The sequence below is a fragment of the Nelumbo nucifera genome, chromosome 8 (assembly GCF_055504915.1).
Source record: "Nelumbo nucifera cultivar China Antique chromosome 8, China Antique-T2T, whole genome shotgun sequence".
NCBI lineage: Eukaryota > Viridiplantae > Streptophyta > Magnoliopsida > Proteales > Nelumbonaceae > Nelumbo > Nelumbo nucifera.
The window spans coordinates 4,108,787-4,136,090 of record NC_142656.1 but is presented as its reverse complement, the minus strand read 5'-3'; the positions used below and the strand labels follow the sequence as shown (position 1 = coordinate 4,136,090).

Below are 27,304 nucleotides of genomic sequence, written 5' to 3'. Positions count from 1 at the left end.
CGTCTGATTCGAACAAACGGCCTGTTCCAGTATCATGTCTTTTGGGCATCACAGGCTTTCCTAAGCGCAGAAATAATGTCTTTTGGGCATCAGAGATTTTCCTAAGCGCAGAAATAATTTTGCATCACGGTTGGGTTTATTTGTTTGTCTGCATAATTCAAAGTTCAAACTTCAAATGGCAGCACTCACGTTTTCTCAAACAAGAATTACAGATGATACATTTCTTTCGAGCAAAAATCCTGGATTACCCTGAAAAAAAAAAAAAAAAAGCAAAACAAGAAAAGTAAAATCCCGGGATTCTCAGGGAAGCTGTCTCACTCCAAATTTCAGGCATTGGGTTCCATGAAATATTGCTGATGTTTAAGATCTGGTCCCCCACATCCCTTTTCAATAGCGTAAGAATTTCTTCCTCCTTCCAACTTTTTCCTCGTCTTTGATAAAACGCTGTGATAAGCTCTGCCTCCGAATCTGATATCTGAGGAAAGATACCGTATGTCAACCACAAGTACAGAAAGCATTCCGGTTATGGGTACATTAATTCATATTCACTTGACATTGTTATAGTTTGAAAATTTGAATAATATGGCATCATAAACATCATCTTATCCTGTGTGAATGATTTTTTATAAGGAACAGCAAGCTGAAGTCATGAAGAAAATAAAGATTTTCAGAAGCCAATAATGAAGTGGTCACCGAAGAGCATGTCAATCTATTTAGTCATCGACTGCTTATGGGATGAAGAAAATATTTGGCAAAAACACCTAAATTGAGAGCTACCTAATGACATCTTGATGTAAAGGTGCTGGTGCAAATATATTTCATTAGATGAAAATGGGTTTATAGTAAAAATCATAAAACAGCCTTTTAGTGTGTTTTGACTGTGAATGTATATGGAAGTTAAGAACGAAAAAAGTTGTCATATCCTAGGGGGCAATGCAACATGTTGGCAAATGTTGGACAAGGATTCCAGCTTATCTTTTTCTTTTATCTTTTAGGAAATGGGGATGGTCTTTATTATTTTGGTCCTAATGTGCAAATCCAGTGCCCTAATGACTGATTCAGTCCATCAATGTATGAGGGTGGTTTATGTTTGAAAATTTTTGGGTCATTTGAACTATCAGAAGAACAATGATAGGAAACAAGCTTAAAGTTTCCACGGGATTTTAAGGATTTATTCATGCATCATGTTCCAGCTTAGGTAATGCAGTAGCAGCAGTACACTTCAAAAGCTACTCCATGCTTAGCAGTAGCACCAGCAATTATAGGTAGATATCATAAAGTGGACATTTATGACAGAAATAAAACACATTATGTGGGAAATACCAGATGGAAACATCAATTGTAGCGAGTGGAGATGCAACATCTCTGAAGTAAGATGCAAGGTCAACACCTGAGTCTTCATGCCTAGTGATGAAAGGATGTTTCTGGTTTGCACATCAACAAAAACATTATCAGTCAAGAAGGTTTACATGAAACAATTTCTTTTCTCCTCAAATATCCCATTTGGAATGAGGTAGAATGTGCTAGAGTATTACATACCATAAGTTCCTGTGCTGACTGTCTATTTTGGGGGTCTTTCTGTACACTGAAATAGAAAATAGAATCTCCATGTTACTGATGAACAATCCTTCAGTTATGGAAGATGTTAGGTGCATTGATTCATCAAAAAAAAAAAAAGGGAGTTAAGTGCATTGAGAACCGTCAAAACTGAATCCAATAAAATGTGTGGTAGGTGGGGAGGACAGATCAGGGGCAACAAAATCTTAGAAATGGCAAATTTGGCTTCATGAACAAAGATGCATATATCCAGATTAGGGGAAGTTGAATTCTGCAACTGTTCAATGTTGAATAAAAAAGAGAATGTATGGTATATTTCATTGTTAAAAAAAATAGCGTCATGTTTCATTGTTAAAAGAATATAGAATAAAACTAAGTTCGAGAAAAAAAACATGTCAATTAAGGTGTACGCAATAATTTGAACATATTTCATCCTGTTTCCATGTACCATGCTGAAATAAATGAGCAGAACTCTGGAGAAAATTGATCTGCAGGCACGCAGGGTGGTGGTCCATCAACAATTGCTTCCATAAGCTCATAAAAATTGGTCCACCCTTCTTGTTGTGGTGGGGAATATGGAAATTTTCCAGTTGCACACTCTAGTAGGACTACTCCCAAGCTCCAAATATCACTCTTGTAGCCATAGTCGTTTCCAAGTATTCTCTCTGGCTGTGGAAGAAAAAGTCCACATAAGTGGCCTTTACTCATGGAATTCAAGCTGTGCTTATGCACAAACATATCTAGGAACACATAGAAATATACAATAAAAGAAGAATGAAATAATTGTTGCCCACAAATATTAGTATACTCACAGACATGTAGTTGTAAGTACCAACAAAAGTGTTTGCTTGGCCATAGGTGCTTGTCAGTGTAGCACTCACACCAAAGTCAGTTATCTTGACTTCTCCTCTATGATTTATTAATAAATTAGAAGGCTTTAAGTCCCTGTGAATTATGTGCTTGTCATGATGAAGGTACAACAAACCATTGAGCACCTGCATTCATGAAGCAACAGTTGGAAGAAACAAACTATATAGATCCACAAGGCAAAGGAATAAACAAACCATATAGGTCCACAGGCCAAAGGAAGAAACAAAGAACGCCCACCTGCTTGCAGATAGCAGAAAGATATGGCTCTGGAATTGTTTTTACTTTCTTTAGAAAATCTGCCAGAGAACCACCATCCATGTACTCGAAGACTATTGATATGGCACCATTATCATAGAAAGAATGGTAACAGACAACCACGTATGGGCATTGTGCTGACTGATTAATTTTAAGCTCCTGTGCAATCTGTTTGCGAATAACCTCTTGGATGTTCATTTGGATAACCTGGACCAGATTAAGTTCTACTTAGAGATCTTTGACACCAAAAAAAATTGAATCAATTTGATACCCAGAATATGAGACGCATACTGTTGTCATAGCCTGTTGAAACTATTATTTACTTCATTATACTAAGAAAATGTATTGTAATAAATGGTTAGATTTTTTTAGGTAAATGAGGGAAATGGTTGGATCATTTTGTTAGGGCTTTTCTTCCTTTTTTCCCTTCTAAGATCAGGATAAGTTGTTGATAGGACCCACTACCAGTTTAGTCCCTTATCCTATATAGGTGCACCTCGTGTAGACTGTACAACCAGGATAATAGCACCAGAAGCAGATTCTAGGTAATCAATACAGAACATTAAAAAATTCAAAAATAAGTCAGGACTTTACAGTTAAGACATGATAGTGTGATGCCTTTCCAATGATCTAGCTCTTTTTCCTTTTTGCATTGTATAAAGGATAGGCATGGAAAAAAGCGTACAAATAGTAGTTGAAGTTTGAAAACAAAGATATATGATACATACAATTGTGTCAAAGAATGTTGACAAGAGTCCATAATGGTATAGAAAACAAAATTTGGGCACCATTACGTGGTATGGGGACCTATAATTTCCTTTTAGTGCATTTGGGAAAAGTAGCTTCAGAAATGAAGATGGAATAGCAATAAAGGCTCTTTTTCTATCTTTAGAATGTAATTTTTCCTCCCTCAGTGAACTAAGTCATCTGTCAGGTTCTAGGCAAATTCATTCCAAGGACAGAACAGTCTTCAGTGAGGAACAACGACCAGAAAAGTTGGAACCCCTTCAGAGAAATATTCTACAAGACACTGCAATTTTGGATTGGCAAAGAAAAAAACGGTATTGAAAACACTCCTGCTCACAACTATTTATAGATACTGGAGAGTCACTTTAAAAGGCACTTGTACAGTCATGAGTTTAATTGAAATTACCATTTATTGCTTTACAGTTATTGACTCTCAGAAGATTTAAATTGCAGCTATTGATAGCACCTGATCACTCTTAACCTTTGATTTTAAATAGAAGAAAAGAAAATTATCAGTCTAGAAACCAAGTTTGTGGCATGCATCCCCATGCAGGTCATGCAAGTGCAAGCAAAGCGTGCCTCTAAAGCACCAAAACGCACCACATATGTGTTGTGCAGCAATAGGCTCATGCAGTGTAAATTGCATGACCGTTATTGATTCTTACAAGATTTAAACTGTAACCATCTGTTGCACCCAATCACTCTTAACCATTGATTTTAAACAGTAAAAAAAGAATAATTATTAGTCCAGAAACTAAGTTTGTGGCGTGTCCCTGTGAAAAACACAGAAGTGTGAGGAAAATGTGCCTCTAGAGCAATGTTTTAAGAACCAACCAACATGGAAACAGATCAGCTTTTCCCTCTGTCCAGGTCAAACAGTTTAATCCATAGATAATTGGCATACATTAGATTGGTATCTATTTTATATAATCTAGTTTTGATATCTTGTATACCCAGTTCTAATGGTCCCAGATGAGGGAGGACAAAAAAAATCATCTCTACTATACATAAAAAATGTACACCTAACCAAAGTAAACATGTAGATCTGGTCAGTGGAAGGAGAGAAGAAGGGTTAAGGTGGCCTACCTACCAGTGGATGTGCAAACCCTCTTTTTTTCTCCTTTCATAGTCTCCCTCTCTACTAACCAGCGTCTACACAACCAACAACCTACAATCCCCCTTTTTTCTCTTTCTTCTCCAATCTTCATGCTATTTCCATTTTCCATTCAGCTTCTTTGGAACCAGTATCTTCCATTCCCCCTCTTTGTTTATGTTTTACAGCCACCAATCAACAATTATATTTTTTTTTTGACTCCCCATTGCCTTTACCCTCTACCCATTCTATTAGTTTGTGCAAGCCTCAAAAGTTCTAGTTTTTTCTTTGATTTTTAAACTTCAAATTAAAAAATGGATTGAACCATCGATACGTTGAACAATTCAACTGTTTGATCGTCAGATCAACAGGTTGTTGACCAAGTCCACAGTTTTTAAGGACATTACAGGTTTAAGGTTGAACAGACCTAGCCTGCCTTCCAAGTGTCAGGTTGACGGCCCAATGGTCCAGGTCAACTATGGGTTAAGAACATTGCTCTAAAGCACCACAATGCACTGAACCCATATACTCTCCATTATATGCTATTAAAAGGTGTATGCAAGTTTCTATAAACAAACCCAAAAGAAAGCCAGCAATTTTTCCATGTTGGACTTAAAGGAAAGAAGAAAAGTAAGGTATTTTGTTGGAGATTCAAAAACCCAGAAAGTCATTTTATAAACATGATAAAACAAGAAAGAGGAATAAAACTAGAAGCCTAGATGTGTAATTAATCAATCAAAACCCATGAAACTTGATACCTGTTTCGAATGCAGCTACAGTAACCCGAACCAGGAGAGAAGGAAGAAGAAGATGAAGAAGAAGAAAAGAGAAAGAGAGAACAGGAGGGTCAAAACTGATTGATTCACTGTTAATTCGACCCCCTAATGTTTATTAGGTTCTAATAACCTTTACAAAGACTAAACTGCCCTTACTTGAGTGTGGGCAGAGTATCTCTAATAAAACTGCCACATAAGCAAGGTACTTAACAAACATGAAATGACTAAACTACCCCTATTCGGCTCACTTTAACACTCCCCCTCAAGCTGGAGAATATATGTCATATAATTCCAACTTGTTACATAGATAGTTCACTTTCCCTGAGCTTAGAGCTTTTGTAAACAAATCTGCCCATTGATCATTCGAGCCCACATGTTCTGTGTTTATCTCTCCAGCAAGGACCTTCTCCCTCACAAAGTGGCAATCAACCTCTATGTGCTTTGTTCTCTCATGAAATACAGGATTGGATGAGATATAGAGTGCAGCTTGGTTGTCACAATACAGTCTCATAGGTTTATCCATGTGAAACCCAATTTCTTGTAGAAGATTCCTCAACCACACTAACTCACAGGTAGTATGTGCCATGGCCCTATACTCAGCTTCAGCACTACTTCTGGCCACAACTGTCTGCTTTTTACTCTTCCACGTCACAAGATGATTTCCTCCAAGGAATGTGCAATAGCCTGTAGTAGATCTTCTATCATTCACTGAGCCTGTCCAGTCTACATCTGTATACCCCACTACTTCAAGTTTTCCTCCTGGTTTATACAATAGTCCACGGCCTGGAGCTCCTTTCAGATACCTTACAATTCTAAGAACTGCATCCCAGTGAGGTATACGAGGGTTCTACATGAATTGGCTCACCACACTGACTGCAAAGGATATGTCAGGTCTCGTGATAGTCAGATAGTTCAGCTTCCCCACTAGTCGTCTATACCTTCCAGGATCTTCAAATACTTCTCCTGTATCACTGCTCAACTTAACATTTGGTTCCATAGGGGTCTCAGCTAGTTTTGCACCTAACAGTCATGTTTCTTCCAATAGATCAAGAACATATTTTCTTTGGCACAGATTTACACCTTGTTTTGACCTAGCAACTTCTATTCCCAAGAAATACTTTAATGTTCGAAGATCTTTTGTTTGGAAATGATTTTGCAGAAATACCTTTAGTTTGCCAATCCCCAATTTATCACTGCCAGTAATGACAATATTATCCACATAGACCACTAATAGGATCTTCCCAGCTTCTGAGTCATAGCTGAACACTGAGCGATCAACCTAGCATTGCTTCATTCCAAAACTCTTCACCACTTCACTGAACTTCCCAAACCAAGCACGCGGCGATTGTTCCAACCCATAAATTGCCTTCTTCAATCTGCATACCTTACCATCCTCCCCCCTGAGCAACAAACCCAGGTGGTTGCTCCATATATACCTCCTCCACAAGATCACCATGGAGGAAGGCATTCTTTATATCAAGCTGAAACAGAGGCCAATCATACATAACTGCCAGGGAAATTAGTACACAAACAGAACCAATCTTAGCCACCAGAGAGAATGTCTCCATGTAGTCCACTCCATACAACTGTGAGTAACCTTTAGCAACAAGTCTGGCCTTCAGACGCTCCACACTACCATCTGGCAAGTATTTCACAGTATACACCCATTTACAGCCCACAACATGCTTACCAGGTGGGAGAGTAGTAAGTTCCCACGTTTAAGTATGTTGAAGAGCAGAAAGTTCCTCCTCCATTGCCCGCCACCACCCAAGTGAACTAAGAGCTTCTTGAACATTGTTAGGTATGGAAATAGAGAACAAAAGTGAAACAAACTGGCGATGTGAGGTAGAAAGACGAGATAATGAAACAAAATTGGAAATGGGATGGAGGGTAGAACTGCGTTTACCTTTCCGTAAGGCAATGGGTAGGTCAAGGTCTGAAGGTTCAACAATAGGAGCCATGATAGGATCTGCAGATGAGGTAGAAGCTGGAGAAGGGGCCGGTGTCGCTCGACGTGTATACACTTGCCGGATTGGTGGTCGTTCTGTGGTGATTTGCACTGGATGAGGTGATGAGTCTACTCCAACAACATCTGGAACTGGATCAGTGACAGGAAGAGGAAGAGGAAGTACGGGTGGAGACGAAGGTGCTTCAAGACTTGAGAAGAAGGGGACAGACTCAAAAAAGGTGACATCAGGGCAGACATAGCACTTCCGGGTAATGGGATTATAACACTTGTACCCTTTTTGAGTCCGTGAGTAGCCAAGGAAGACACATTTAATTGAGTGTGCATCTAGCTTGTCTATTCCAGGACTCAGATTGTGGACAAAGCACACACAACCAAAGACACGAGGAGTTAATGGGAATGGGGATAAAGTGGGAAACAAGATAGAGAAGGGGGACCAACCATGAAGGATGAAAGAGGGCATCCGATTAATGAGAAAACATACAGTGAGTACAACATCACTCCAAAACCGTTTAGGAACATTCATGTGATGAAGAATAGACTGAGCAGTTTCAAGAAGCTGACGGTTATTGAATAATGCCATATTGAGGGGTGAATGCACATGAGGTCTGATGAATAATGCCATGTTGTTCTAAATACTGTTGAAATGAAGTAATAAAGTATTCACGACCATTATCTGAATGGAGAATTTTGATTGGAACACCAAATTGTGTGCGTATTTCAGCATGGAATTTTTGAAAAATGGAAAACAATTCACTTCTTTCTTTCATTAAGTAAATCCATGTCATTCTTGAACAATCATCAATAAAGGAGACAAAATACTTGTCCCATTATAAGACTATTTTGATTGGACCCCAAACATCTGAATGAACCAAAGAAAAAGGACTCAACATACGACTCTCAACTCTTGGACTGAAGGACACACGACGATGTTTCCCAAACTGACATGACTCACATTGAAAAACTGACAAATGACTCAATGACGGGACCAAAATCTTGAGAGCCTTGAGAGATAGATGTCCCAATCGGCAATGCCATTGTAGAGGAATAAGTGAAGTCTGAAGAGCAATTGAAGATCCACCACCGTCAAGATAATACAATCCACCAGCTTCATGCCCCCCACCAATCTTCTTCCCCGTCTTGAGATCCTGAAAAACACAAGTGGAAGGAAAGAAGGTAACAGAACAGTTAAGAGCTTTGGTTATTTTACTAACAGACATAAGATTGAATGGAAACTTAGGTACATATAAAACAGATGATAAGGGCACAAAAGCCATGTCAACATTACTGACACCACAGATGGGAGATGAGGACCCATTGGCAAGTGTAACAGTTTGTGATGCAGAGGTTTCAGAAAGAGAAGAGAACACACCTGGAGTCCCGGTCATATGATTTGAGGCTCCAAAGTCAATAATCCAGGGAGGGGTTTTAGATGACATGCAAGCAATACCTGATTGGGCAAGTGTGGCAGTGGTATGCTGTGAAGTAGTTTGAAGGAACCGGTCATACTCATCACGCGGTACACTCACCATCTCCCTCCCAAAAGTAGATGTAGATGTGGGAGGAGTTCGGTCTGCCTGTTTACTGTCACTGATATCAACCTCACCTGCTACAGCATGATTAGCCCATTTAGAGGGAGGGCCATGTAGGTCATAACAGAAATTCACTGTGTGTCCTTCCCTACCACAATGGGTACAATTCCTTGTAGAGTTATTTTTCCCTCTGCCACAACCTCCCCCCGAGTCACGACCACCCCGACCAATCATGGAACTGCCACGGCCTCCTCGGGGAACATGACCTCCCCCTCTTGTACTATGTCCACCTCCTCTAGCTGTCACAAGTGCTGATCTATCAGACTGTGTGGAGTTCTTTGTTTGTCCCAAAGAAATTCTACGAAGCCTTGAGAATACTTCCTCAAGTGTAGGAAGAAAAGAGCCCCCTAATATTTGGGCTCTAACTGGTTCATACTCTGACTTCAGCCCCACTAAAAATCTTGTAACATCTAGTTGTTCCCTTTGCTGTTGCTGAACTTTAATATCTGGAGTGAGGGGATGATAGACATTGAGTTCATTCCTTATATTCTTCATGTAGGCATAGTACTCTTCTAGTGTTTTGGTTCCTTGTTGTAAATCAAAGTACTCCTGATAAATCTGATATACTCTTGTTGTGTTATCTTGTCCAGAATATAGCTTCTTAGCATGCTCCCATATATCCTTAGTCGTATCAAGGAGCATGAAGTTGGCACTAATTTTGGGCTCCATACTATTCCACAGCCAAGTCATGATTTGAGCATCTTCTTGTTCCCAATCATCAAATCCTGGAGAGTCAGTCGGTGGCTTCTCATCTTTTACATGCTTCACTTTCCTCTTTGCCTTGAGAAAAACTTCCACAGATTTAGCCCATGGAATGTAGTTTTCCCCATTCAATTTAATTGAGGTCATCTGTACTCCTAGGTAGTCGGGGGAAACCACCACACTAGGTTTCTGATCATTGTACCCATCTTCTATTGGTGCCATTGTACTCTTTCACAGTTGCCTCTAACCTGACTTCTCAGCTACAAGCTGACTGATGTTATTCATAGTTTGATATTTCAGCACCTATTGTAGCCCCCAAACACAACAGTGAGAGCCCGTGCCTTGTTCTTATTCACACTACTGCTGTCTTCACAAACCCACGAACCACATAAGCATCAATTTAGCACTCACTAATCACATGTAGGCCCTCTTACAACCACTCAATAGAAGTTGTGCACCACAAGCTCCATAACACAGTCAAATCTGCTACACCCAGTTCAGACTTGTTTAACACATTTAAGAGGGCATTACACAACCACAAAGAACTCGACTAGGTCACTGCATTACACCTTACACCACTTGGCCACCTGCAGCAGCCCTAACCCACTCAACCACTTACAGCAGCCCCTACACTATTCGGCTACTGTACATAGCCCGTTCTAGGGCAACAATGAACCTAGTTCTCTAGGTTCTAATCAGTACTAACTGATTCTTGGAGGGTTTCTACCCAGAAATACCAGCAACACAAAAGGACTAGATAACCAACCTTCCTTTGAGAGTATCAACCAACCATTCACTGCTGAAATCACTTTCCTTGATGAAGAAGACTGTGCGCAGCAGAGAGAAACGAGCCGTGATGTCTCAGACCTAGGGCGAACCAGTTCTCTCCATTAACTAACCAGAAACGAAGAAGAATGTGTCACGAACACAGCTGAGATGCTTTACAAACTGAAGCAGGTCAGGAACCTCGCTCTGATACCATGTTTCGAATGCAGCTATAGTAACCCAAACCAGGAGAGAAGGAAGATGAAGATGAAGAAGAAAAGAGAAAGAGAGAACAGGAGGGTTTAGTCAAAACTGATTGATTCACTGTTCATTCGACCCCCCTAATGTTTATTAGGTTCTAATAACCTTTACAAAGACTAAACTGCCCTTACTTAAGTGTGGGCAGAGTATCTCTAATAAAACTGCCACATAAGCAAGGTACTTAACAAACATGAGATGACTAAACTACCCCTATTCGGCTCACTTTAACAATACCAAATAAGATTGTCTAAAAATAATGCCAACTGTAAGCGTCCAGATTCAAATTTATGAGTATTAAAATTTACAATGATCTAGATCTGAAGGTAGCCACTTTGTGCAAAAATATGCTAAAGACTAGGGGTGCTCACAGTTCGGTTAATCGAACTGGTACTACCAATTTTTGCAATTCCCTGAACCAAAACCAAACCAGTACTGCTGGTTAACCGGTTGACTAGTTTCAGTTTTTGACCGGTTTGGTTCTTTGGTTTCTCGGTTTTTTATATTTATAACATATATTACAAATAAATATATAAATAATATATTGTAAATATGTATAATATATTATTAACAGATAATAATATTTATAATGCATATATATTGTATATAATTTATAGATAATATGTGACATATATTAAATATATTACCGGTCGGTTTGGTTTACCGCATTTTTCAGTTTGGTTTGGTTTTTTCGGTTTTAATGAGCACCCCTACTAAAGGCTAGGTCTATCCAGTCCACCCTTCCCAAGACCCCCTATATCTAGGACCAAGATAGGATCCAAGTCTGATACATATTAAAATCAATATCCAAAAATATTCAGCACAGACTCCAAGATGTAAATCTATAAAGGTTCAACATGAAGATAAATGCCAATACTTGAAGCTTTCTTTATAGCAATACCCTGAGTATGACAACTGGTTCTCTGTATCCAGCCTCAAGCTTAACTGATCTAGATCTAATGTTTTCAAGATGGATTAACAACTTAGATGTCCTTTTTTATTAAAAAGAACATTTTTGCGTCAGCTCAATTAAAAAGAATATGGACTGATCTATAATTAGTTCTGACTCCATGATCCAACATTGTAAACTATCTTGGTAGTAGTATATGAAACTTGGGCTACACAGAATAGCAAGACATGTACAACCTCCATCTCATCCAAGTTGTCTAGACTACATTTCAGCACAACTTATCAAACTTCAACCATGAAAAAAAAAACTAGTTCATTCCAATGCTTTACTTATTGTTCCAATCCTTTCCATGCTCTTCATCATTCATTGTTGATCTGTCTCAATCCCAAGAGCATTCATTTGCATCTTATCTTTCTTGATACCTCTTTCTAAACCCATTCTATCTCCAGCACTTTTGTTATACATTCAGGTTAAAGAGGGGCACTCTTGATTCATGTGGAGAAACCATATAGAGTTTATATAGATGTTCTGCCCTATTGCGGTTCAGAAAAGGATGCAGGACCATATGAAATGTCTGATTTGGCAATTGGACCCAATTCAATCAGCTCTTTATAAGAAAAAAGTAGGGAAAGGCAATCTCCTCTGTTAGGAGGCTGGGAGTAGAAGTGTAGAACCAATTGAAGCAGTAATCTAGAAGGAAAACAAGTTCAGAAAGAAGGCATACTCTTAAGATTCATAAAATACCTTAAGCATTAAAAGTCCCAGAAAAGGCTTGGAACTACAGTTTTTTAAATGCTGCGGGGATTTATGCTATTGAAAGAAGAAGTGGCAGTGATTTTCAGTAGGAAGATTGCTATTAAACTCATAAAGTACCTTCAGAGCAAAAAACTGGCGAGTCCATTTGTGTTGCACCAGTTGCACAATTCCACCATTACCCTTTCCAATTACTTTAATTGTGTCTATGTCAGCTAAGCTCAACTGGTTGTCTGATGGCTTTATAATAGATTGCTGCATACAAAGTGATAAGACAAAAATAGAGAAGTTAAAATTTATTAAAGTAGACTATAGAATTAGGCAGGAAAGACATTGTGGCATGAATTATCACAATGTATGCACCAGAAGTAACACAACACATCATCATCGTCGTCGTCATCTAAGCTTTGTCCCAACTATATGAGGTTGGCTACATAAATCCTGTTTGCATTCAATTCTGTTAAGTGCCATATCCAGCAGCAGAATGAATGGTCGAATAAGGCTGTGTTTGGCATGCTTTCAGAGAATTAATTCTAATGAATTTTGTGATTTCATGATTCTAAGAATCAGTTGTAAGTTTGGATTTATGAAAATTATTGGAACTAATTCTTTTTCTAGGCTCAAAACCCATTCTAAGAATTGATTCTTTTTGCTCAAATTTTATTCTAGAAATAGTGATTCATTGGTGTAGAATTTTAACCAAGCATAGCCTAAACGAGTATATATAACAAAGTAAAAGCATTATTAATGACAATGATGATAAAGAAAGGGGAGGACATGAGACCTGACCCTCAAAACTATAAAAGGAACAAAACTCTACACACAGGCATATAACCAGGAACATTTATACATTCTGAGTGTCTTTCTATAAATGTTATCTAAATCCTTTGTCTTTTATTAAAGCCGGAAAATTTTGGCTTATTTGGGTGCACCCTACAGGCTTACATTAATGCCGTCTTTCTGACAAAATAATGTAAATGTGTATGACAAGATCACAAGAATTGAATGGAGAGATTAGCCTAAATAACTATAGTACCTGTCTATGCATGCTAAGCAAAAGTTTGATTTGCGAATGTAGAACTCCATTTGATCTGGTCTTGCTTGTTAGCATTGATGGAGGATCTTGTTAGCAGCAGAAAAGCTGTGTGACCAATTGATGGTGGAGTTTGCAACTAGTTGCATATTCAACTTTGCATCCATAATAGGCTTCCCTAATTATTCTCATCTTTAATTGAAAAAAAATAAAAAATAAAAAGGAAATCCTTGTTATGGTAATGCATCCATCTTACCAAGAATGTAACACAGAGTTGAAGTCAGGGGTTAAGAGCAGATCAATGCAAATTTCTACTTTAGTAAATACACGATTTCAAGTTGATCCTAACAGGAACTTCAATATTGTTAGAACTACTTGAATTTATCTGAGACCTTGACCTCAGATTCTGTTAAGGAGGCAAGGAGTGTTGACTACTACAATCCCAATCTCAAGTTTGATAGGGGCGATGTTAGCATGGTTATTGACACTCTGACATTCCAGTACATTACACTCTCTTCGCTCTCAATCTCAACGGAATTTTGTGGGGCAATTTTGCGAAAAAATAACCAACGGAAGCTAAGGCTGTGTTCTATCAGGGAACATTTCTAGTGTTCCGCTCCAGTGAACACAAAACGTTCCTCGGTAGCGTTACCAAAGGACGCCTGAGCTTCCACGAGTTCTTGGCATACAGCACTAGATCTAAGAGGGTGTAAAGTAATTTCTCCGTCCACTCTGAAACACAAAGGAAGCATGAAGGACCCCATTAACGAACTATAAGCTTCCAAACGTTGAGACTCGAAAAGATGTAGCAATTTGAGACCCACAAGAAGAAGAAAAAAAGCTGTATTCTAGAGCTACAGTATCGGTGAATTCAAAACAATTGCAGGTATAACCATAAAATCGTAGGAAAGAAAATGAAGGAACAGGATCAAACAAAAAGGGGAAAAAAAAAAAACTTCTTGAATGTCGGGTAATATGTATGTGTACCTGATCATCTTCGTTTTTTGGGACGACTCGAACTCCATCCTTGTTAACAAGCAGATCGCCGTCCTTAAAGGTACCGCTCTGCGTGCTGGCAAGAAGACGAAATCCTAAATCAATAAAAGGTAAAACAAAGAAGTGAAGAGAAGTTAATCAGAGAGTGAGAAAAAGAGATTTACAGGAATTTAGCGATGGAAGTCTCATCTGGAGGAGGAAGAGAGAGCTTGAGCTTAGTGTTCAAGCCACCCTTCTTCATGGCTCCTTTGCCTTTCCCTCAAAGTCGTTGCAAGTCCTTGCAATAACAGAAAATTTCAGGTTTTATACAATTTATATTCTTTAAACTTGACATAGTAATATTTTATTCCTACAATTAAAAGAGAGGAGAAGAACTAAAAGTTTTGTCTTGTAGTTGAGAGAGATCAGTCAGTGATGGTGGCCGGAGACTTTTCCCTTTTTTCGGATAAGATAATTACAGTAGTTAAAAAGAAAATTTTTCTTTCAGAAATTGCTTAAGAAAGACAAAAAGTGCTGGTGAATTCAATTACAGAACAGGGATTATAATCCTACAGTTTTAATAAATATCGCAGGGAGGGAGAAAACCAGAGCCGCTGGATTGGAATTTAGATACGACAAAAAGCAGGGATCTTATTGCCAAAAAATTTGGTTATCCGGATCGGGTGTCCTAAAGTCACTACAATCGCTATCAACTCCGTGCCAACAAGTCATTACAATCGTACATTGGGAACATCTCCCTGTTAATGACAAGTGAGATGTTCCCCATGTGCGACTGCAGTGATTTGTAGGGAGCGTTCTATTGGTAGAAGATCCCTTACCCGTCCTTTTATCGTTTATCTTGCTCGTCAACGTTCCGAAAACCAAACCGGACACGGAATTGCGTTTTAATGTCCGGACCGTCCGGTGGTTTTGAGGATTTGGCGCTTCGACCGACAATTTTTATATCGTCAACTTTTATTTTTCCTAACATTTTAATTTCCCAAAAATTATTATTTTTCAATGTTTAGTTGCATGTTTAAAATTTGATTTTTTTTTTCTTTGAAAATGGATATTAATTATGAGAAAATGACACTTTTTCTAATTTTTCATAAAGCGATTTTCCAAATAGTGATTGGTCGTATGACTCGTATCTTATGTTCATAATTTCATATATTTTGTTGTTCAATATCATGTTTAAGGAAATCAATCTCCTTCCTTTATTTTGTGGAAGATGAGTCAGAAAAAATAAATATAGAAGGGGATTGGAAATGAAATTTGATTTATTTTATATTCAAATTTGAACTGAATGTTATCCATTGGATTTATGTTGGATTTGAATCAAATATGGATTGCAAAGTGGATGTTAAATAATATAAATAAAAGAAAAGAAAAAAGAAAATATGACTTTGATATTATATTTTATAAAAAAAATTAACTGAAAATTACTTTATGAAACCTAAAACTTTTTTTTAAAATGCAAATTGCATTTATATAGAATCAATTTCGGTCATACAGGGGAAATCAGTTGGTACGCTGGATAAATTTTCTAAGCGGTGGTGCAGTTCCGAATCCATTATTATCATTTATTACGGAAAAGTTGATATACTCTTCACTTAAAAAGAGTAGTGAGCCCCTATGGGGGCTTGACATCCGACATATGAGGCTGAAACTGAAATCGGGTAAGAGATGATGACTCAGAAGGTGTAGATACACCAGGGAGGAGAGCTTGAATTATCTAATAGGAGTTAAACAATCACCAGGGGGGGACACAATGCGAACTTCAAGCATGTATGAGTACATATTTATACTAAATTGAATGGGTCACATTAAGGCCATATTTGACAGTGTTTATTTTAAAAGTAAAGGCTTATTTTTTAAGCTCAAATTTTTAGTTTTTTTTTAAGTGCTTATAAAATAAGTATTTCTTCAATTTTTTTTCTTTCAAAATTATTTCTAGTTGAATTTTAAAGTATCACTTATAAAATTATCCCTATTTGAATTTCATAAAAAGTACTTTTAAAGCATTTTTAAGAAAGTATTTTTATGAAAGCATTTTTATGAAAGTACTTTCACAAAAGCACTTTTATGAAAGTACTTTTTGTGAAATTACTTTTGTAAAAGCACTTTCACAAAAGTGCTTTCGTAAAAGTATTTTCATAAAAGTGTTTTCATAAAAGTAATTTAATAAAAGTGCTTTCAAAGGATATATTTTGAAAATTTGAAAGAAAATAAAGGACAAACACTTATTTAAGTGCTTATTGGAGAAAAGACTATCAAACACCCAATATAAAATAAGTGCTTGTTTTAAAAAAATAAGCACTTAAAAAAGTTGGGTGCCAAATACAAATAAAATAAGCACTTACTGTTAACTTAAACACTCCCAAACCTGCCTAAATCAAATAGGGATGTATCCATATTTGGTCCAATTATAAACAGACCAAATTTGACTGAATTTGAATAACCCTTAATAGGACCAAATTCAGACAATTGGATAATATTCGAATTGAAATAGTAAGGAATGATTAAAATACTGTGATAATTTAATAATGGATATGACTATCAAGAAAGTGAAATAGTGAAACAGATTTTTTTTATAGAATGGAACAGTGAAATATAATTTAAGTAGCCGTACCATATAGTTAGGACAAGGATGAAAAATAATGATGATTCTCGTTTCTTTTTCATCTATATACAGCCTCGATTTTTGGAGGTTGAGGTTCAGTTTGGAAGGAGTATAAATATAAATATGTACAATACAAATACACACAAAATATAAGGTTTTATACTCTATATATTTATATTTGTACCCCTTCCAAACTGAGCTGGAGACATCATTGCACACCATAGATCCGGAATATTATGAACAGAAACAGGGCCCACCTGTGCCGACAGTTACTTTAATTGACACAATGTTGCAGGTCCATGCTGGTGTACAGTGCGTTTGGCTTAGTAATGCTAAAGCCTAAGGCTGTTTTTGGTTACAGTGCAATTTTATTTGCACTAGCACAAATGCATAGAATGCAAAATCTGGTTAGTTTTGTTTTGTGTTTTATTTTATTCTGCTTCAGGTTTTATTTTACTTTAATTGAAATGCAATAATACAAAATAAGATAAACTTGAAATAAAAGTAAATTATAATTTTGCACTACCATGGTTTTGCATCAATACAAATAAACTCGCATTGCAACCAAACACAGCTTAAAGCACAGTGTGAATCGATTTTTCTTTTCCTGCTGTTATTTTTCCCGTTTGTGAAGTAATGACGTTAATAGTGGTTAAACCAACATCTATATCTATATTATAAAAGTGAATGTTTGCTCTGAAATTTATGAAGATCATAAAAGTTAAGTCAAAGTGCTTTAACTTGCTAAATAAGTTGACGAGGTTTTGCTCTGAATAGGTGAAATGGGATCTTTCTTTGTTCACACTTAAGAATTAGGAATACTCCTTTTCCCTCCAATCAGATTCAATAAACCACCAGAATTAAACAAAACCTCAACCCTCCCTAAATAAGTTCTGTAAATAAATCCCGAACAAGAGAGTAGTTAAAAAGAGTCTAGATGCTATAAAGAGATTTCAAAACATATGAAACCAGGTATATAACAAGAAAAGAGAGTCTGGTTCACACTACCCCATTGTATAGCCCCATGAGAAAAGCAAAAAGAAAAAGCTATCGGGTACAATTAAAAAAGGAGAAAAAGATATCTCTCTCTCTCCACCTAATTCTTGTTGAAGCCGATTTATTTTTATAAAGGTAACAAAAGATGATGGGCCTGGGCCGGCCCCAATGGCTTGACTAGTCTAGAAAAAATAGAGAGAGGAGTAAATCAGTAATATAATATTATAGGGACTGGGACCGTTAGATGGAATGATGTAGCCCACCAGAGTAAAGCACATATCATAATCAGACAGCTCAATGGCTTTACAACGTCCCCATCTCCTAGTCAAAGCACGAGCAGAACAATGTATCTATCTTTGATTCCAAATTCCAATTCAGCTTTGACGAGGTACAATTATTGGAAGGCCCAGCACTTCTACATGTCATGTTGACGTCCTGTTGATCCACCACCACCGGCCCGCTTGCCTGGAAGTAATAATAAGAATTAAAAAGCTGCCTTTTCTGAAATGGCCATCGGGGCTGGACTCTGGAGTTGGGTCGGGTGGGATCTCTTCCCAACAAAAACTGGGCTGGGTCCTGAGAAGCCAGTCAGTTCAGGTTCAGACCACGGTGCTCTTACTTTAGACTTGGGCTAATGAGTAACAAGTCATTAAGGCCTTGTTCGTTTATAAATCGGGTCATTTACCTTTATTCAGGTAAATGCTTTCTGGTCCAAATAAATTTACTTATCCATGTTATTTTGATTTCCAAATAAATAATATAATAATAATTATTATTTTATCCATAAAAACTAATATTAAAATGGACAAATTTATTTTATTATGTTTTATAATTTTTTTCCCCAAATGAAAAAATAATTACCCACCAGAGAAATGAATAGTTTTTAATATACTTTATATGAGGCCCAGTACTTATTAATCGATGAAAAAATGATACCCATTAACCAACTTTTTGATAGGCGTACAAATACAATGTATGTATTTGCATTGTAAATATTCGTATTCATGCTCTTACCAAACTAAGCCTTAATTAGGGATAAACCAACGAGAATACTCTCGGGCAATAGAGGTATGACGTCATTGAGCTGAGTGATTTCACTTTCTGGAACTGGAATTTGCGCCTCAAAAATCAAAACAGAAGTCCACAGTCAACAGTCCACATCATGCGCCCGCACATACACGTAAGGGACGAAGGTGGGAAGGATTTATCTTGGTGGAAAGAGAGGTAAGATTTAATAAGAACATAGATAAGGAAGGGCCAAGAAAATAATTTTGGCTTACGTATATTGATATTGCGTCCCCAAATCCCAACTACTGACAACCTAAAGGTCATTTCCACGTCGTGTCAGTCTCTCGTTTGCGTACTTGGAATCTTCAACTCCGGATACTGGGCTAATTCATGCCGTGGTCCATCATCCTGAACCTGAAATGTGGTCCAATACAGCAATGCCCAGTATAGTATACTCAACTCCGGATGTGGGCTAATCAACGAGACTATTGTGTTTACCAAGCCCACTTGATTTTGACACATGAGCATTGAGCAATCAAAGTCTCAAGGCAACAAGGCCCCACTCTCTCAACCTAAATAGTCCAATTAGTCAAACCTATTATTCCTTGGTTGGGGACTTCTGTTCTGATTTCTGAACCCTTACCCATCAAAGAAGAAAAATAAATCTCTCTGGTTGGGGACAGAGTAGGGGTGAACCTGGACATACCCACAGAAGGCCTGCACCTGCAGTTACGGGCTTGGTCCAGCGTCTCCATTGTGGGAAGGATCAACATTTCCAAGAGATTTAGGCATTTACACCTAGTGCTTTGATTTTACAATCTAGCTTAACATTTCCAAGGATCAACTCCATGATCCTATTTCATGTTATCAGAAAATCAGTATAGCTTAAAATTTTAGAATCTAGTGCTTTGATTTTCATTTCCATTTTCTTCCCCAGCAGTGCCATGCCAACCAAAGAAAGGCCTTCTAAAAGTGAACCCAAAGAAACCAAACATAAGAAGGGCTTAAACAAGATGAGGATTACCTTAAAACAAAGATCATATAGCACAACCGAACATGTGCTATAGAGAGGTTACAGCAACCAATCTAGACAATATTATCATTATATTAAGCTATCTGCATAATTAACCATGTTTATCATGAGATGAGACCATGAGGCAGGGAGAAGTACTGCTAGGCTGTGAAAAACAAGTACCAAATTACCTGCAAAATAGAAAAGGCCTATTTTTTGGCTTATGTCCCATGTATTTGGGGTGTCCATAAAAAACCGAAAAATCAAAAAACTAAACTGAACCGTGAAAACCAATGGGGAAATGCGGTTAACTGAATCAATCGGTTCAGTTTTGGTTTGGTATTTTTGAAAAACCGAAGGACCGATTCGGTTTTCAGTTAACCTAGAAAAAAAACGGTGGTTAACCGAACCGACTGGTATATATATTTATATGTATATTTTATATATATTTTTAATATGTCACATATTTTCTATATATTATATAAATATATATGCACTATATATAAATATATACATATTTATATTTATAATATAACATTATACATATATATAATATAAATTATAAATATAAAAAACCGAACAGAACCAGTCAAAAACCAAAACCGGTGGTACCAGTTCGGTTTCAATTTGGAGAAATCGAAAAACCAGGACTGGTTCGGTTTCAAAAATTTGTCTATGGTTCGGTTAAATGAACCGTGGACGCCCCTACCATGTATACCTGCCACATTTTTCCATCTAGATGTGTTGCTATACACAATAGAAGATTCAAATGTGGAGAAAAAGGACAATGAATCTCCATGTTAAATTTTCCCAATCTCGACCGGGAATTCCACTGTTTGTAGCTCTTGAAGGAGGAAAAAAGGGGGAAGGGAAGACGAATCAAAATTCCATATGTTGGTTAGAAGACTACATAAGAGTAAACACCAATCAAAGAATTCATAGAAGCACATCAACAATGCATACAAAAGGTATAAACCTAAAAAGTATATGATACAATGTAACAAAAGCAACAAAATGCAGAATATCTGACACAATGATCCCAGAAAACTTGGGACAAAATACTACCATTGGCTCATACATAGTTCAGGTCATTTAAGAATGCAAGATAACAAGAATATACTATAACAAGCCAATCTGCATCAACGGCACTCTGTGTGCTTGCACACCCACCAAGAAAGCCTAGTAAATTGTCAAAGGGGAAATATCCTAGCCACTAAACATCTTTGTATTGATACAGTCATCATAAACACATGCTACAAGGCACACAAATAGATAGTTACATACATCTTTTAACTGAAACAAGATTTAATTTGGATGACTAAATCATTCTAGGCAAAATCTTGTAAACTGCTAATTATGTTGGTGCATGTGCAGAACAGCCTAATCCACCTATCATCTGATAACTAAATGCCTTAATAATCTTTACAAACAACCAAAAGAAAAGGCTGAAGTACATGTACAGATCAATAAATTGATTTGGAAGAAACTTCTGTTCAGATAGTCATACAGATGTATAATGCCCATTAAATCTTCATAAAATCTGCCATGGATGTAGACCTTATGGCTATCTCGCTTCCAAGTGTCATTTTGTTTTCCTCCCATTATATAAGTAATATATTCATTGTAAGCTAGGACACAGGACTACGTTTTTTTCCTATTTCAGACAATGCAGTGGAATGGCAAAATAGGATTCATGTAGCTGACCTCATATAGTTGGGAACTTGGGATAAAGCTTTGTTGAGTTGAATTAAGTTGAGACTTTATTTTATTGAACTTTTGGATGCCATTTTCATTATTGCTTTTGTTCTCCTTGGTTAAATATGAATTCTATGAATTATGAGATTGTCCAAAATAATACAACTTAGCATTCAATTTATATAGGCATGAAACCACTTTCAAGCTCTGGACTAGTTTCCTTGCTACTTCACTCCAATTTAGGTTCTGAATTTTGTTTCCTAATTTAGCAACTAGTTAGGCATAACATGGTTCTTTGTAGTAGACTAAGCCTTGATAAAACTAAAGTAAATACCTAGACCAAAAATGTCAAAAGGAACTTGAGTTGCAACATTCAACATCTCAAATTTTGCTGCTTCTATGACAGCAACACCTCTAAAGGGATATGATATCTACAACTATGCTGAGATCACACAGTAAGCATCAAAAAGTCATCATTACGAGTACACCCCTTCAAAAATTTCATTTCTTACAAGTGTTCCCTGGACAATTTCTGCTCAATAACCAGATGATCCCAATTGAAGAGGTCGATTCAACATTCAATCATGTTGAAGGAGAATTTAGACAGCAGAAGTGGAACTCCAGAAATTATTGGATAATATGCCTACAAAATAGTATGAATGCATCAATGGCCTAATTACACATATAAATCCATTAGATGCTTGAATAGTGTAATTTCTAGTAAGCAATTTCATGTTCCTGTACAATGAACTTCCTACTCTCTGGCAACCTTACAAGAAAGGTTTTTATGCATTCCCATAAAATAACCAGGGATTTGTACAACACCATGGATTTGAAGATTATAACTTGTAAGAGGCAAGAACCTTGCGCTTTTTCACATTTGGTGGAAAATTTGAGTAGAGAAAATTTTGAAGTCAGGCCTCCACTACACTCCAAGGCATTTTTCTACCTGAAGATCAAGAATAAAATTAACTTATTTAGGCAACGAAGGTAACTTATATATCTTGCAATGGGAATATCCAACACAATACACAAATTTAACAGAAGATGTCATTTAACCTTCCAATCAGTCCTGATGCCATCTTCATTAATAGAGAGATTGCTCGAAAATTTTTGCTTCAGTCCATCAGTATCTACAAAACAATTCCTCAAAAGCTCAGCAGACTACTTAAGTAATCGTTAAGTACATGCATATCCAAGAAATCAAATATACCCATTTTTTTTTCCGAAATTCCTAGGTATCAAGCATGTGCATCCTAAACAAAAAGGCCCTATAAAGTTACTAGAGCAGTAGCACCTGGCTAAAGCTGCATAAGTACCAAAACAGTGTACTACTTAATGGATTAGCCTGAAACCCAGAGAAGTGATTAGCTCCAAAGTCAGAAAATATGTTGCCAACAGCAGTAGCACCTAATAATTATGTTGCCAATAGAAAATATAGATGTCATCATGGAAGCATACCCGATTCACCAGGTCTTAAGTGGCAACCAGGAAGCTTAAAGAAGAAGTTCCTTACTTGCAGTACCAACAATTGAGGATGTTTAAAAGGTTCTACCTGTTCTAACAACAATTTCCTGGTCTTTTCAAAGAGATAACATGTAGTAAAAAACTTAACTAACAGAAATGATAATCTCAAGGTTCAAAGAAGAGCAACCCCAACATAGTTGTCCATACAAAAGCACTACAATCAGTAAAATACTGAGCATATGATCATACCTCCTGAGAAGCAATTCAGACCTTTAAACCTGAAGTGAAAAACTGAAGGCAATATAAGCAAATGAAAAATCTATGAAATAAACCTTTAAGCCTAAAGTGAAAAACTGAAGGCAATATAAGCAAATGAAAAATCTATGAAATAAACCTTTAAGCCTAAAGTGAAGCCCTTCAATCTGATGTTCTAACAAGGTTGCATCATGGATTGATATGGCATTAACATAAATAGGTAAAGTTTTGCCAAACAGTTTGTAATAGAAATAATCTGGTGGTAGAACCAGACAATCTTGCAGAAAGTGTTAGCTAGTCTGTACAGAATTTCAGCTCTGTTTACACTGAGTAAATGTGCCAGTGTGGACCCCCAGCATGTGTTTTTGAATGAACCTAATCTCTGAGAGATAGTCTTTAAAAAACTCAACGATCTTATACTCCTACAGTTTCTTGGTAAAAATAACATTCACCAATAAATAAGCACCAAAAGAATGAAAAAGATTCCTCAAAAGGAATTGGATGCCCAAAAGCACTTTGGACTGGTGTAGCCAACTTAGGATGACAGACTCTCAACACTCCACCAAAATAACTAAAACCAAGCTAGATGTCAAAAAGTAGCATCATGCATGATGATCTCATGCAGAAGCTCAAATGTATAAAGTTTCCTAGCCCCATCTTTCCAAATGCCAACATTGTGCATGCAGAGTCCAATGTGATCAAAAGCAGGTTTAGTATAAATGGCATTACTCCAACTCATCAGCATCCTAATGCTACAATAAGAAATATGTTTCAACTAGTGACCTAGCTCTAGCTAGTTCTGAACACAGGCATTAACCAGGGAATAATTTTCAGATGAATTGAACCGACTTTTTCTATAATTTCTGTTACTATTCTATCCCAAAAGAATTCATTTTTCAATTAGTGATCTTCTACCAAAACTATGTGGGCAACACGGTTTAAAATTGCAAGCTTCACATCCCTTCCAAAAGCTATAACCAAACCATGAGGATGGAGATTTAGAAACTACAATCTGCTAGAGTTAAATGGGGATATTCAAGAATCGATGTAACTATGATTTGGTGCACACCAGAAACAAGTTTGTTCATAAAAAAGAAGATAGGAGGACCGTTTAATATTTTCAGGGAGATCACCCTTAGCTGCCAAAAGCCATATTTATACTTGATATTCCATCAAACACACAAACAGATTAAAAGTTACGATCTTAACCCTATAAAGTAAACTGAAAAGAATGAATTCAAAAGAAACAGAGAACTAATTACCCAGAATAACTGCTTCAATGCAAGTCCCTAACCCATTTGCAGCGTACCTTAAGTTTGGAAACCCGTTTAGTTCAAAACTTCGGATAATCAATCAATAAATCCTATTCTCGGCTAAAATATAGATGACGTGAACTGACGAGTTAATACAGAGTAACCACTTGGTTACCATGCGTGCAGATGGATAAATGTCCACGATAGAGCTATCACTGCTACTGCTGTTTTTGGACAAGACCGTTTGATCTCCCATCTTCGAGAGCCGGAATGATTTTCGGAGACCAGAGGACAGAAGAAAGAACGGTGAAAATTTTTAAAGCCAACATGAGCGTTCCAAAATGCCAGCTACTCTCAATAAATAAATTATTTGAAACTGGGGCGCTAAACAAAATGACTTAAATTAGGCGCCGTTTGGCGCGTCTTTTTGCGCGGTCTTTCGGCTGTTTACAAGCTGGGAAGACCGAAAATCGGTCTATTCCCGTTTGCAAGTCGAAAAGACCGAAAAGACGCGGCTCTGAAAAGACGTGCAAAGCCCATTTTGGGCTGATTTCAGGAAGCTCCAAATGAAACTTCTCGTGTCTTTTAAGTTTTAATCTCGTGCGGAAAGACCCGAAAATGATGCACGGAAAGATGCACGTCTGTCAAACGGTCTTCGGGTTGCCCAGATCTTATGTCAAAAGCTCAATGCATCGTCTATTGATCGTTAGAGCTACGAGAAGATCTTCTCAAAAGGATTTGCCAAACGGGCCCTTAGTCACCCTATACGCATAAGCTATTCCAAACGGAGACTAAGTAGGGATGCAAGTCGGGCCGGGTTAGGTCGGGTTGAGGCCAACCCTAACCCTAACCCAACCCGACCAACCCAACCCTAACTAAATTCCTTTAACCCTAACCCAACCCAACCCAACTTGAAGTCAATTTCAGGTTGGGTTGTGCTCGGGTTAGGCCCAACCCAACCTTCTTCCCATCCTTTAAAATCTCATAGAATTTCTTGATTTTAGATCTTAACTCAACTTTCACTACATATATTAATCCTATGTTTCATTAGTATTTGTTTGTTGACATCATTTTTTTGTTCTTTTAGTACAAAATTCAGAAAAACAAGTGTTAGAAATGGTTATAGTTTATTATGAGTTATGACTTACGATAGATCTTTCTTGGGCGACAAAAACATAGAGACGATGAAGAATAAAATTTTCAAAAGATATAAAATAATGTTATTAACGTTTTAGTCTTTCTAATTAGGATCAAGTGAAGTGATTATCTTAAAAGAAATACATGATACTATGTGGTGAGGGCTATACAAATATTATGCATCTAAACAAATCAATATATGTTATATATTACATATAGCATATATTTATATATGACATGTACTATAGAGTCGGGTTCGGGTTGGGTCGAGTTGACTAAGGGGTCAACCCTTACCCAACCCGAAGTAAAGTCAGATTCATGAATTTCAACCCTAACCCTAACTCGATCATCAACACGACCCTTTGTGTTGGGTTAGGGCTGGGTTCGGGCCAACCCAGCCCAAGTTGCAGCCTCCTAGGCATACAAGGGGCTCGCATGTCACACACCAATTATTCCAATTCCAAATTTTGTTTGTTTAAAAAAAAAATCAATAATGACTGTTCAGCACACCCTAAGAATTATTAGCCCCATTGCATATTTAGGTAGATGCCCGTTCAGAATTAATGCCAATATATGGGCGGATATTGGTGTTTTAGGGTGGGGTTGTTTGTCATTTTGAATTGTGTAGGGTTGTAATGGAATTCAAAATTCTATAGTTGGCTACAGTATATTTTTTAAAAAATTCTTTAGGGACCAATAGGTCTAACACCGCAACACAATGCGAGATCGGCTTCAGTCAATGCAAGGCCCATGGTAACATCTTTGTACTTCTATGTTTTATTTCATGGGGAGACATTCCCAATGCAAGGCTATTAAGGTTGTCGGAATGGACCTTGCACGGACTGAATTTAGTTTCACACGGTGCACTATATCCATGGTCAAGCTTTTCTAGGGTCCATATGGTTTTCAATAAGTGGAATCGGAATCAGAATTAGAATGGTTTATTCGTAATCCATTTGGTTCAGACAAGAATGGGAATAGAAATTAGAATTAGCTGGAATGGGATTTCATCCGAAAACCACTTTTTTGCCAAAAACCGTTGATTGGGGGACCGGCTCCCTATCCAGTCCAATTTTAAAAATCTTGGGGGAATCCCGTTCCAGTAGAAATGAGAATAGGATTCTGATTCCATCCAACAAAACAGTTGGAATCGGAACAGCCCATTCTGATTCTGATTCCATACCCCTAACGGAACCTAACTTCTAAGACATCGTATTTAAGAACATGTTTGAACAATTTGTATGTTTTGTGTTTAGTAATCTTTTAGGGGGCGTTCTTTTTCTGGATTTTGAGAGGGGGGAAAGTTGGTGAATGGGATTTTGATTCCCATTGACCAAGAATCCCATGTTCCTTTTTCATATTTATGTGGGGGACCAGGGAAAATAGTATAGAGATCTTTATTCCAGACCCATGGGTTCCTGCACTAACTAATGGAATCCCATATATAAAGCCTAAAATAGCCACTCAAGTAAGGAGTTTAAAGATGAATGAGCTCATCACCATGTCTGGAGAATGGGATAGTAGGAAAATTGAATCAGTTTTTAAGGAAGAATGTTGCTACCCAATCCATCATACCCTAATTTCTCATCATTTGCCATCTGATAGA

General features: G+C 37.3%; 1 protein-coding gene and 1 long non-coding RNA gene across 9 annotated transcripts; both read right to left on the bottom strand.

The window, feature by feature from the left end:
• Positions 1-96: 96 nt before the first annotated feature.
• LOC104600642 (mitogen-activated protein kinase kinase SIPKK-like) lies at positions 97-14,731 on the bottom strand. The gene is made up of 9 exons (XM_010263711.2): positions 14,438-14,731; positions 14,265-14,349; positions 12,365-12,499; positions 2,665-2,889; positions 2,370-2,552; positions 2,006-2,226; positions 1,540-1,585; positions 1,324-1,424; positions 97-475 (listed from the first exon to the last, which is right to left on the bottom strand). Coding segments are annotated over exons 1-9 (1,074 nt in total). The 5' UTR covers positions 14,515-14,731; the 3' UTR covers positions 97-474.
• Positions 14,732-17,478: 2,747 nt separating this feature from the next.
• On the bottom strand, positions 17,479-25,398 carry LOC104600641 (uncharacterized). 8 transcript variants are annotated; one of them, XR_016079189.1, is made up of 5 exons: positions 22,646-24,920; positions 22,450-22,535; positions 22,099-22,229; positions 19,904-19,995; positions 17,493-18,336 (listed from the first exon to the last, which is right to left on the bottom strand). It is a non-coding gene; the product is annotated as an uncharacterized LOC104600641 (long non-coding RNA). The 8 variants fall into 8 exon arrangements; XR_016079188.1 differs by having other exon boundaries at positions 17,479-19,995; XR_735700.2 differs by lacking the exons at positions 17,493-18,336; positions 19,904-19,995 and having other exon boundaries at positions 22,063-22,229; positions 22,646-24,919.
• Positions 25,399-27,304: the final 1,906 nt, after the last annotated feature.